This window comes from Labeo rohita, chromosome 12, assembly GCF_022985175.1.
Source record: "Labeo rohita strain BAU-BD-2019 chromosome 12, IGBB_LRoh.1.0, whole genome shotgun sequence".
Classification (NCBI taxonomy): Eukaryota; Metazoa; Chordata; class Actinopteri; order Cypriniformes; family Cyprinidae; genus Labeo; species Labeo rohita.
This window is the reverse complement of record NC_066880.1, coordinates 15,454,201-15,467,497: the sequence shown is the minus strand read 5'-3', so window position 1 is coordinate 15,467,497 and position 13,297 is coordinate 15,454,201. Positions and strand designations below refer to the sequence as shown.

The following is a 13,297-nucleotide window of genomic DNA, read 5'->3' as shown; positions in this document are numbered from 1 at the left end:
GCTTTTTTTTCTACTGCCCATTTATTTGACCATTATTTCTTTCTCTCTTTACACTTTCATCTTTTCCAGTCTCTTTCCATTCTTCAGCACTCAATATCTTCCTCACAGATGGGTGACTTTACTACGTGAGAATTTCTGAGTTTGGCTGCTGGTTTGGATATTTTATCCCATTTGAACCCCGGAGCTAACAGGTGCTCTCGGTCAGAGTCGTTCTTTTGAAACTCCTCGTTATTCCTGAGAAGAAACTCAAGCTAGGAAGTTTTTTTCTTTTCTTTAATACACTACAGAGACCAGGATAGTAAAAATGAAAAATCTAAACCTATTTAACACACAGCATCATCTGTTGATGTTGGGAAGATGGAGTGGGAAAGACCTGATGAGTCCATAAATCGAATATTTTTTTTTTTTTTTACTACGCACGTCGTCAATTATTTCGTTCCTCCCTTGAGCACTCAGCACAACAATATGACTTGGCGCGTCGCTTTCCCTGTGGCAGAGATCTTGCTTTTCCACTTTCTTTTTCTCGGTACCACACATACGTCATTGCTCAGAGATGAGTGGAATTTCTAGTTCCTTTGAGACACTTATCTTCTTACTTTCTCACCCTTTCAGCTGTCCTAAAAGCTAAACACACATTCACTGTGTGCTGCTGCTAGCGCTACTGTCTGATCACTGTTGTCTTCCCCCTCTCTCCCCTTTCTATATATTTCTCTCAGCCTCAATACTGTTAATCTGATTAGCAGTGAGCAGCATTAGCACCGTAGTTACCTTCCTAGCATTTAGCAGTAGCCATGCAGACAGCGGAAAGGCTCTCCGTCAGCATAGTGTCATAGTGCTGGAGAGATACCGTACCGTACTGTTCTCCTCCTCCTCCTCCTCTCGCAGTGTTTCTCTCTCTCTCTCTTTCTCTCCACCTCCCTTCTCTGGCTGTCCCAGGACTGCTGCAGCTAACTCTGCATCACCTTGCAGTTCAGACACTGCTGCCTTTCTGCAGTCCTCTCTCACTCTCTCCTATTTTCCTCCTCTCTTTGCTCCTTCACGATCCCCCTCCCTCCTTTCTGGTGACTTTGTTTTCTTATCTGTCATCCACCCCTCATTTTATTTTATCAATATGTACCGGAACCCTTGGATCTCCAACTATATCAACCATGTCAAGTTGTGCCAAGGTGAGTAAATGGCAGTTGGGGTGGGACGGGCCCACCACATGTCTGTTAATGCTGCTTGGGTTTTAATGGTTCTAGAGCCTCCAAGGACAGACGTATTCAGGACAGGGAACTCGCTGACTCAAAATGAAGATTTTTGAATAGAATAAGAGTTGTCTTTTGCATATTGTGGTTTGGATGCAAATAGTTTAAATTCTGCAGTTCAGTTTAAGAGAGTTCGACTCGTATTGCCTTTTAATGGTTTTGTTTTGGTCTGTGCACTTGCGCAACAGCACATGCTTTTCTATTTATCCTGTGTGTTCTTAGTTAAGTGGTGCGTTTGCACATTTATAGCAGGTGTTGGTGTCTAGCAAAGCAGTTTTAGACAGATTTTCTGCATCAGAATGAATTATAATTGTTTTCATTCAAATGTTTAATAGTAAATAGTCAGTGTTTTGACTGGTTCAAATGTAAATGGGTTAATTCGTAAACGTATGAATGGGTTTTAGAGATCCTCCGTCACCTAATTCGCCCTTTCCTGGAGTGCAGACACCAGCTGTCTCATTTAAGACTCTTAAGATCTTCCTTTCTGTCTGTTAGTTCATAAATGACAGTTTTACACTCGTTTGAAGGCATTGAAGAATGTTTGGTGTTGAGCTAGTATTAAAACATAACATTAAACATCATGATTTACTGTAAGTGTCGCCATACTTATGTGTGATGGCACACTTCCTGTGTGCACACTGACTAATCCTATTCCTCTTGAAGGCTAATCCTTTATTAGCTGAGATAAATGCTACAGTAACAATTGACTGACACATTTTGGCCATGTGTTTTTCAATAAAACGTTTTTTTTTTTTTATAGTTAATGACTAGCATTTTTTTTTTTTCTGGAAAGTGTGTTAATACTTTTATTCTGTAAAGATGAAATAAATAGATGAAAAGTGACAGCATTTATTTGAAATAATCTTTTGTTACATCTTTTGTTAAAAAAAAAAAAAAAAAAAAAAAAAAAAAAAAAAAGGAAAAACTACCATCCTATTATATTAGGGCTGTCAGTTTAACATGTCAGTTTAACTTAAGTTATGAAAAAAATAACGTGATTAAAACATTTTTACGCAGTTAACACACTGGCCCCGCCCCCAGACCTGTACATCATCTTATGTTTCATACATTTGACTGCTGACAAATATGATGCAGGGTACGAGTGCTGATTTTCTCCTGAATATCATGAGTTTAAATGTGATTTTATACAACAGTTCAGTAAATAAGAAGTTGATGTTGTTATTTTAAACACAGTATTATGTGTTTTTGCTCAATTTTGCAAAGAACAAATTACCTTTAAAGCCATAGCAGAATTGTTGTGTATCTCGGAGCAAAACAGCAGTTTAGTTTCTGAATGAATCTGCGTTTTGAACGAATCGTATGAATCAGTGATTCTAAAGGCTCATTCATAAAGAAAGCCGTTTACTTCGTTCCCATATGAATCAGCCATTAGAACTTATCGAATGGAGACATTTACCACCACCTGCTAGCAGATTTAGTTTCTGTTTTAGCATATAATTTATTAATAATAATAATAATAACATTAAAGGGATAGCTCACCCAGTGACTTTGTTGTATGAACAAAAATGCTGACGTGTTTCTTAAATTATCTTCTTTTATGTTCCATAGTTTGTTAGGCCGTTGTATCCTAAATGTTTGTGTAATACGTTTTATGTTGAAACAAATAAAATATTTCTTTCTAAAGCTACAATTTGTAATGTCTACTTTCTCGTTTAATGCAAAAATAGCTTCAAATAATCTTTTGTGGGTATTTTCAGGGTCCAATTAATTTTTCAATTAATTAGATTAATTAATGGACACATTGTGTAATTAATTAGATTAAAAATTTTAATCGACTGACATCCCTATATTATATACAAACAGAAACGTAAAGGTTTTCACAGGAACCCGACAAAATAAAAGTTTGGTTTCATTTAAATAAACTATGACAGAAATATATTAGTTAATGTAATGATAGTATTACTGCTAATAAAAGTATTTTAAAAATAATGTTTTAAAGGAATATTTACCAGAAAAAAAATATATATTTAACAATTTATTTACCAGATTTTAATGTTTAAAAAATATTTAATTAGAGATGCTTTTATTACATTTTATGAAAACATCAAAATTGGAAAAAAGAATTTGCTAAAATAGAACTGAATTTAAAAACAAATCAAAACAAAAAAATTAAATCAGAATTTGGGAAAAATTAAGGCAGATTTCATAGGTCCCTGCTTGTTGAGCACTTCTTTAAAAATCATTAAGAAATATTATCAACAAATTTTTGAGTGGTATATGTGACCCTGGACCACAAAACCAGTCATAAGGGTCTTTTTTTTTTTTTTTTTTTTTTTTTTTTTTTTTTTTTTTATTAAATTGAGATTTACACATCATCTAAAAACTGAATAAATAAGCTTTTTAGGAGAGGACAATATTTGGCTGAGATATAACGATTTGAAAATCTGGAATCTGGAAGCTCTTAGCAATGCATATTACTAATCAAAAATTAAATTTTGATAGATTTACTGTAGGAAATTTACAAAATATTTTCATGGAACATGATCTTTACTTAATATCCTAATGATTTTTGGCATAAAAAAAAAAAAAATCGATAATTTAGACCCATGCAATGTTTTGTTGGCTATTTCTACAAATATTTCTATCCTGTGCTACTTATGACTGATTTTGTGGTCCGGGGTCACACATTTTTTGAAAAGTGATTAAATTAAGTCTTTCTACATAGTTTAATCATACAATAATTGTTTACTACAGAGTTTAGAAGCCTGAGAGCACTGGGTTTTTGATCTCGTCATACAATCAAACAGGCTGTGACTTGCTTCAGCTGTATCTCCTCCATGTGCTTTTACTCTGACTAATGCCAGATATCAGTGACTGAACCCTACAGTCATGCAAGTTTATCAGCAACCCAATTATTTAGTACTGACCGTGCTGGAAAACAGGTGTGTGATATTCTGGAACATAAAATTAACCTGAACAAGTTTTAGAGCTGTGCAGTCATCTTCTATATGATGCTTGTTGTAAATTGAAGAGGTACGTCGGTGTGTCACAGGCCTGCAGAATAACACGCATGCCATTTAAAGTGCTGTAAATGTCGCACTTGACTGTGTCTGATTAGCATCTGTACTTAAGAGGGCACAGAGCCAAGGTGTTGTGGATTTCTATGCATGCTTGTTAGCAGTGGGTGCTCTCAACCAGATCATGCAATGCATATAATGAGCACTTAGGATAATTTTAGTGATCAGTCTAGTTTATCAGCATTACAAACTGTCAGCTTGCATGATGGTTTTGTTGTTATTTCTGCTTCTGGGAAACATTGTCATTAACTTTTCATTTACCCTGTAGTGTTAATTTAGCAAGGACATTGGAAAATCTGTCAGCGCTTTGTTTTTTAATGCTGGCATCATTAATCACTTGATTTGCTTCAACGGCAATGGCTTTGTAGTTGAATTATCCCAGATGCAACAATAACACATTGGTAACATATGGTACAGGACGATATCCTCAGTGTAGGGTACCAGAACAGAGGAGCTTGTCATTATTTTTAGTTTAAAGGTAAAAACCAACTTCAGGCATAGCAGCACAAATTCACATTTCTAAGTTCGCTTTCCATCCCCCTCCCAGTTGATGTTGCCTTGTCCGTTGGCCCTGTGACTCTGAAGTGAGAGGAGATTTCTAGGCAGTGAGGAATGTTTTTAGCAGATACTCATCCCAGCTGTGAAAACTCGCTCCGTAGCAAAACACAGTCCATCAGTTGGCTCTCATTCACTTTCTCTTCTCAGATGTTTTTTATTGAAAAGAAGAAGGTAATGATGTCTAACCACAGGCTTTACCATAGATTAGTATATTTAAAAATTGCTTTTTTGAATGTCAAATAGAGTGTTTGGTCTGTGTGGGTGAATGTGTGGTCAGGCTATTGATCTGTGGGTAAAGTAGAAACACATGTTCTACACTTCTAATCCCTCTGTGAGGCTCAGATGTCAGATCTCCATGTGCTTATTCATAGAAGTGATGCCACACCTGGATAACAACACTAGAAGTCGATTTGTTGCATTAATCATGTAAACGTTAACAAAAAAGTATGTTAAATTAGTACCGTCAGTTTTATTTATTTTATTTTATTTGATTGATTTTTGTATGTTGGCATCGTATTGGCTATCTTCCGGTATTATTGATTATTATCATAAAATTGTTTTATTTTATCTTATTTTATTTTTATTTTATTATTTATTCTTGTATGTTGGCATCATATTGGCTATCTTCCAGTATTGATGAGTTTTATTATTTTATTTTATTTTATTTTTTATTTTATTCTTGTATGTTGGTAACATATTGGTTATCTCCCAGTATTCATTGAATATCTGCCACGTCATTTCTTTGCATTAGTCTTGTGAATTTTAACAAAAATGGTTAAATTAGTCCCTTTATTTTATTTTATTTTAATTGTATTTTGTTTAATTGCATTTATTTTTTATTTTATTTTATTGTAATGATTAGTCTTGTGAATATTAACAAAAACTGTTAAATTAGACCCTTTTATTTTTTTCATTTTTTTTTAAATTTAATTTAATTTTATTTTATTCTTGTATGTTGGTGTAATATCTAACAGTATTGATGATTTGTATTTTTTTATTAATTTAATTTTTTCCCTTTTTGTTAATTTTATTGTAACTTATTTCTACTGATTAAAAAAATTCTAATAATTTAAATTACTCCAAAGATTTAACCTAGTAAGAGTACCCATATCAGAAAATAGTTTTACATTGGCAACTTGTTTTATTAATAATAATAATAATAATAATAATAATAATAATAATAATAATAATAGTATTAACAGTATTACTAATTTTATTTAATTATGTATTTAGTTTCCCTAACAATTTAAATAATATAAAATGAATTATTATTGTAAGCTGGGCAGAATTTATCATCACTGCAATGCGGTTTTCTTTTCATATCTTTGCTATTGATCATAGTGGTGCATTTCCACTCAGGAGGTCTGTGAGTGTATGTTTCGTAAAAGAAACGGATGACTTTGTGCATTACACGGTGGTCAGTTTGACTGACAAAACCATTGGAAAAGCATACAGCACAAGAGCCCAGACACTTTACTCTCTGCATACAGATGTACCTATGAGTGCATACAGAAATAAGCCCGTTCAACTATGGACACAGCACCATGTTGACATCCATGAAATGGATACTATTGTTTTCGTTCCTGCCCTTCACATGGGGCCTTTGAAACATCTTTTGCTGATCACTCCTGTCACCAGCAGGAGTATTTGTAGTCTGAAGGCTATGCTCTCTTTTGTGTGCACAGGCTTCACAGGAGAAACAGCTCCTAAAGTTGGCAATACCAAACTACAACGAAGAGCTCTTAGGTAAGATCTATATTTTTATGTAACAATTTAGTAAAATTTTTATGTAACTTGGGTTTTATGTGCTTTTATAAGCTCAGTGGAAAAGATCCACACCAACCGAAATTCAGTCTTTTTACTTGTCTTGTATAAGGCTTGAACAAATTTAATAGGCCTACATTGTGTACCTCCAGATGTAGTCATGTTTTGAGATGTGGGATTTTTGTTTTTAGTAGAATGTTATGTTTATTCTCCCAGCTAATTATTTTCGTTCTGTATGTGCAATTATTTGCTATTAGGAAAATATTTGTTAACCTTGTTACTCTTACTTTAAAAAAATACTTTCAGTATTTCAAATCCAGTTGTGGAAAATATCATTTTTATGTGAAGATATTGCATTTCACATTTTTTGGATGAAACTCTGTGATTTCTGCCAAGATCCAGATCCCTTTAAGGTGCTGCTTCAACAAAAGCAGGCAATTCTAAAGCCTCATGTTTCTGTTATAAACATTATATGCAAAGTATATTGAAATTTAAACCTGGTTTCTCTTGCTTGTCCAGCTTCCAGAAAGAGTTCTTGTTTGAAGAGAAAGACGAGGGAACCAACAAAGAATTAGATGTCAGTGTGCTGGGAAATACACCCAAGGGTAAGTACAGTACATATCAGCACTTCAGCTGTGTCGTTCTTTATCATGGCTATTATATACCAGTAAATATTTGACTCTTACTAAACCAGGAGCCATGAGCTCTGTCACAAACGTAGGAAGATTCAGTTGACTTCTGCACTTTTCTGGTTGAGGTGTGTTAGCCTGAAAGTTAAGTATCTTCATACAAAGGTTGCAGGTTCAATCCCAATTCAGTCTAAATGACACTCACACTGGTGTTTTAAGAAGCCAAACAAATTGAAATATTATAGTAATAACAACAACAACAATGACAGTAATAGCCATATATTATAAAAACTGCACTGTAAAATAAATTAAAATGATTGCTAGGTAATTTTTGCTTAACACTACAGTAGGGAAATTACACTACTACTTTACTAATTTCTACACTTAAATGAGATGTTTTGAATTTGGACTGTACCAACGTTACCCATTTAAACCACTAGCTGTCAGTAATTCATACTACACTTTTAACCCTTGTGCATCAATTTAAAAAAGTTACATATAGGTTCATAGTGGACAAAAATGCCCATGTCAAAAAACTGTCATAAAAATTTGAAGCTTGGGAGTACAGACTTAAGTTTGGTCTCATTTAAAAAAAAAAAAAGACCCATGGCAGAATATTGTTGAACTTAAAGTTGTAAAAAGTATAAACCAGAAAAGTTATAGAGGTTTAAGTTTATGAAAATGATTTACGTGATTATTATTATTATTATTATTATTATTATTATTATTATTATTATTATTTTTTATTATTTTTTTTTTTTATAAAATATATATTGTATAAAACATTTTGATAGAAAATCAAAGGCATAAATCTAAACAAGTTGTGTTCCAAGTTGTGAGGTTGATATCTCAAAAAATTAGCTTTTAGTAAGATTTTGTTTGGGTGCAGTACAGCAGATTTGTGATTCACAGTACAGTATAATTTCTCTCTCTCAAACATTACAGGTGCGTACACAAACACACAATTTTATTTAGGAAATGCATCAAACCACACTGACATCCATGCCAACATACCCACACAATTATAGCTGCATTATCCAACTGACTCTATAATAGACTATAATATGCATGAGCAGGAAACAGGAATAAAGAGAGTATTTGCTTTATATTCCAATCTTGTAAAAATGGCACCATCTAGTAAAAAAAATAGTAATGTTTTTTTTTTTTTTTTTTTTTTTCCCCCGAAGCATTGCCAACAGCATGAAAGCCTATTAACAAATATTGCATCATTTTATAGTTAAATGGCCCTGGAATTAAAAATGGCGGTTGTAATGGGTTTCAATGAGGACTTTTTGTTCTTAAGGTCCTGAGAGGAACTATTTTTTGTCCCTAGTGTAAAGTAGATTTATTAAAGGAAATGAGGGTGAAACATTTAAATTCCAATAAAAATACACCTGTGCCAAAATTTATGCAGTCAGGCAAAATGATTAAAGATTCGCACAACTGAAAAAGACAATGTCCGTAAGGTCGCACAAGAGTTAAGCTTTTATTTTGATGGAAATGGCAGTACAGCTTTTATTTTGAAGGAAAGCTCCAGCCAAATCTAGTGAAATGCTATAATCATCTGCTGTGGAAATAAAGCTTACTGATGGATGTTGCGTTCCCAAAGGCACGCTAAACTTACAAAATATACAATAAACGAGTTCACTGCATTTATTCACAGGAAACTGATTCGTTCTGAAGCATGGAAAATCGACAATTTGAGCTATTCGCCCGAACAAAGTGTGCGCTTCGCTTTGAAAACAGCGAAAACAGGCTTGATGAAGGGTTTAAGCCATATTGTGCTTTCGGTTTTAGTTCGTTTGACAATAACTGTGTCTAAACATAATGGCCCAAAACACAACTTAAAGAAATGTTATGTTACAATACGAAGTTTAAATATATTTTAAAAATTACTTTTTTTGCCCAGAAGATCTATTGTTTCATATTCATATGTGACCACGATAATATCGAGACAGTTTTGGTGTCTTGATATCACAATATTGATAATATTGTTACATCCCTATTGTTAATATAACTCAGATTCTATTTATCTATAAGTCATATACACCTAGGATGGCTTGAGGGTGAGTAAATCATGGGGTTATTTTCATTTTTAGGTGTACTGTCCCTTTAAGCCTGCTTAGTTTTAGGGTGTCTGTCCCTGATATAGTCACTTGAGACATTCTGTATTTACATTAGATGACAATGGTCTGCTAAAATGGCAAACAACAAGGTATATAATGCTAGCCATAGTTCCTTTATCAAAGATTTCACAGGGTGCTTCAAGACTGTATGTTCTTTCAATTAGCATTGTCTTGACGGTTCCTGGACACATGGAGGTCACTGGGTTGGGGGGATGGGTTGCTGGTGACCTATATTTGGTCTGCTTGGGGCCACCTGTTGTTGGGCAAGTTGTCTTGCTTACTGGCCCTGAAAATGTGACAGTTGTGTGAAAGAGAGTACCAGGATACTTTGTAAAATCTTTGTACTATAAGCCAGTGCAGAAAATGGGTGAACATGATTTTGTGGAGCTCTCGCAGGAGCAGCCTCCTTCTGGTAAGCTCCAAATGACTCCACATGTATTTTTAAGGTCATATTCTGTCTTTATTTTTTTGTAAATGCTGCTATATGTGCTAATGCATGTTGTCAGTCTCTGATCACACTAGTGTTTTGTGTTCTTGAATTTAAGCATATTTTTATTGCTTTAAAAAAAAATGCATGTTACTTGTTTTATTGTGAACGATTTATTGTGCTTGTAATTCAAATGTAAATCAAAATTTTATATCTTTGTTGTTCTTAAACGATCGTAATTGTCCGTTGACGTCACACAGGCTATTTGATATTTACTCAAGAGCCAAATAGCTGTTTAGACATTTGTTTTAGTAAACTCCCATTTGGTTTGGCTCCATTCTAGTGCACAACACCCACTTTTCACCTTTAATTAATTCCTGTTGGATGAAATCAAGTCCACATTGTTTCCCCTTGCTTTTTTGTATGTGTGTTTTGTAAATTTGCTGGTAACAGTAGGTGTTCTCCTTTCAGGAAAATCTCATGACAGTGATTAGTCTTGGCTATAAACTTTGTGTGTTTTAGTTATTTTATGTCCCCCTTTCATTTTGCTGGCATTAGGTTCTTATAGTTGTGTAATCCTGGCTTGTTAGAATCAGGTGTGTCTAGTGTCAGATTCACACTGCTGTTTCTTCTCCCCCCCCCCACCTTTCCAAGTGGGAACTTGAACACACTCATGTGGTTTCATTGAAAATATAGTGAAGTGTCTGATAAATTAATAAAAATAAGTTAAACGTGATAAATTGTTCTTTGACATTTTTACACATCTGTCTAATTAACTTTTTATTAGAATTATTTAAGCTAATCAAGTAAGACACGCTTGACATTACTTGAAGTGTCTGCGGGTCTTAAAAAGTCATAATTACTTAGCCTTTCCACAAATTAAGGCCTAAAAAGATCTTGGATCAGCAGTTAGAGTAGAAGATTTAAAATTCATAAAGTTATGGCATTAAATGTTGCATGCACTGCAAAAAAAAAGGAATATCTTCATGTTATTATACTTTGTATAATAAAATGAAATATGACGAGCACAACTCTGCCTTTTTTGTTAAATGTCAGTTTTAATTAACAATAATAGCCATTATAAAAGTGTCTAAAGTGTAAGAGGCTTATGTAATAGGAAATGAAGACAAAAGCAAACAATTCAGTCAAATGCATGCTACAAAGTCAGTGCTGTTATTATGATTGAAAAATATAATTTAAGAAACATAACTTTGTCCTCATCCAAAATTATATGACCTGGAACAAATGATAGATTCACAAGACCAAAAACTACCTGTTAGATTTACCCAAAATGAATCGGATCTCATGTTTAACCACTACAGAGACGTTACAACCAGTGGCAATTGTCAGAAGGACTAGCTGAGGATACATGAGCACTAAATGCTCGGTGATCGCCTGGAGCTCACATCTCCGAAATCAGCGAAGCAAATTTTCAAATAGGCGCTATCTTTATAAATAAACCACAGATTTAAGTTTTAAACAACTACATGCTCACCTGAAATCCTATTAAAGCTACATTTTGTTACAAAATAACAGTAATCAGTCACCTCTTGATGCATCCTTGATAAAAAGGACAGAGCTAGAACACATTCGGGGATTTGAACTGTACTTCGCTAGATGTGAAATTTGAATTGGAACAGTACTTGGGAGACGACTGATGGCCTTTCACAAATACAGACAAGAATGCATATTGACAAACGGCCATTTACATTTAAAGACTATTTTAACATTGTGTTCCTTTTTTCCCCTTACATTTTCTCTTAAAAAAAGGGTCTTAAAAAGTCTTAAAAAGGCTTTTTTTTTTTCTTTGCCTTCATAAAACCTGCACAAACCCTGTTGCTTGACTGCATGTAGCAGAAAGAGAAATCCTGCCCTGTGGGAATGAACCTGCCCTGTCTCTTCATTGCATCGCCCAGATCTTTGCTTTGGATCCCAGAGAGACCAGGCTGAGAAAGCATTGTTAGAAACAAGTGTGCCGTGTGTACACATTAGCCCATGATGAGTCTCCTCTCAATCACTTCTCCGGTCTCCTGGTGACTGGACACAGCTGAGTGTCATGTTTCCATGGTTACAGCTGAAACAACATTCACTGAGGATGCACCTATGATTGGCTAACTTTTGTGGAAAGCCAGTCAGCCATGTTCCTAGCTAATGTCAGACGGCTTAAGTGTAAGCAGCTTTTGTTTTAGATAACACACTGGACTTTTGTCTCCTTGACTGTTATTGGAATTGTCACTGTAATGACATGGCTTAGTGTACTTGGGGACATAGGGAGCATGTCCCCAAGTATATAAAGATCATGAAGGATATTTCTTTTATTTGGAAAGTAAATGCAAGGGATGGGATTGGCTTTTTTATATGCTTGCCATTCATTCTTGAGCCTTGCTGTAGGAAAATGTTAGTGTTGCCAAAGAGCTCTCAAAATTTAACAGGTTTATGATGCTGTTGGATATGCCAGTGAGGGTTAGTGTAATACGTCAAATATATCATAAAACATGACTTGAGCAAAGGTAAACTATTTAAAGATTAGATTGTCCTCATGTGGTGTGAAACACTGTTGTTGTCTTGTAGTATAGAGTTGTTTAAGAATATAACAAATACAGCATTCTATATACTGTATGTTTGAATGTGTTTTAGTGTTTGGTTTGGTTTGTAATGGTTTTGATGGATTTACTTATTTTTCTGTATTTCTTTCTCACTCTTTTCCATTCTAACTTTGCCTTTTTTTTTAGTTTCAGAATTAAGGAAACGTTTTGAGACTGTAAGTTTGAGTCAGAGTTGGGACATGAACAGGTGAGAAGTTAAATCATTCTCAAAGCATGCACAGCCAAAGTTCAGTTACTGCAGGTGTTTGGCAACAATAACAAAATCACAAAGTTGTCAACATGCTGTTTTTGCTGAAAAACACTTAAGTTTCTCTTTCACCACGCACGTTTCAAGCTCTTCACTAGAATTAAAGTAGCATTCATATCCAAAAATACCGAAATAAGTGAATAATGTATAATAAATGTGTAAACTCTTATTAAAAGTTGGGGGTTATTACTATTTTTACTCTATTTTCTTTTATCAAATACTCAGAGCCTTGTTGAGCACTAAAAGCTTTAAAGAACAGAATCCGAACTTTTGAATGGTATTGTATAATATAACAATAATATATGGAAGAGTTACTAATAAACACAGTGTATTTCATTAACAAATGTTTTTTCCTCAGATTAAGAATTATGCTGTTTAATATTCCCCTGTACCGCTCCTGTTTGTAGGAAAGAGCGAATTGCAAGGCGTCTGGAGGGAATCGATAGTGATGTTCTCCAAAATCTCCCAGGTTGTGGAGGTCTAGTTAGTAATAGACTGCTAGAGGAGGACACTCCGAGATATACCCGTGCAGCAGACACCTGTGACCCCTGTACAGGTGAGAAATGTGCTTAAAGGGAACCCCAGGTATTAAGACTTGTATGGCTTAATATAAAGTAAATGATGTGTCTTATTGAAATATGTAGTAGAAAACACC

The 13,297-nt window shown here is 34.3% G+C and overlaps 1 protein-coding gene across 1 annotated transcript in view; it reads left to right on the top strand.

Annotated features, from left to right (window-relative positions):
- The first annotated feature begins 938 nt into the window (after positions 1 to 938).
- The window catches only part of svila (supervillin a), a 62,891-nt gene continuing 50,532 nt past the window's right edge, over positions 939 to 13,297 (top strand). The window contains 5 exon segments of the mRNA XM_051125089.1: positions 939 to 1,166; positions 6,529 to 6,589; positions 7,127 to 7,212; positions 12,522 to 12,582; positions 13,050 to 13,198. Coding sequence (XP_050981046.1) covers positions 1,112 to 1,166; positions 6,529 to 6,589; positions 7,127 to 7,212; positions 12,522 to 12,582; positions 13,050 to 13,198 — 412 coding nt within the window. The 5' untranslated portion in view covers positions 939 to 1,111.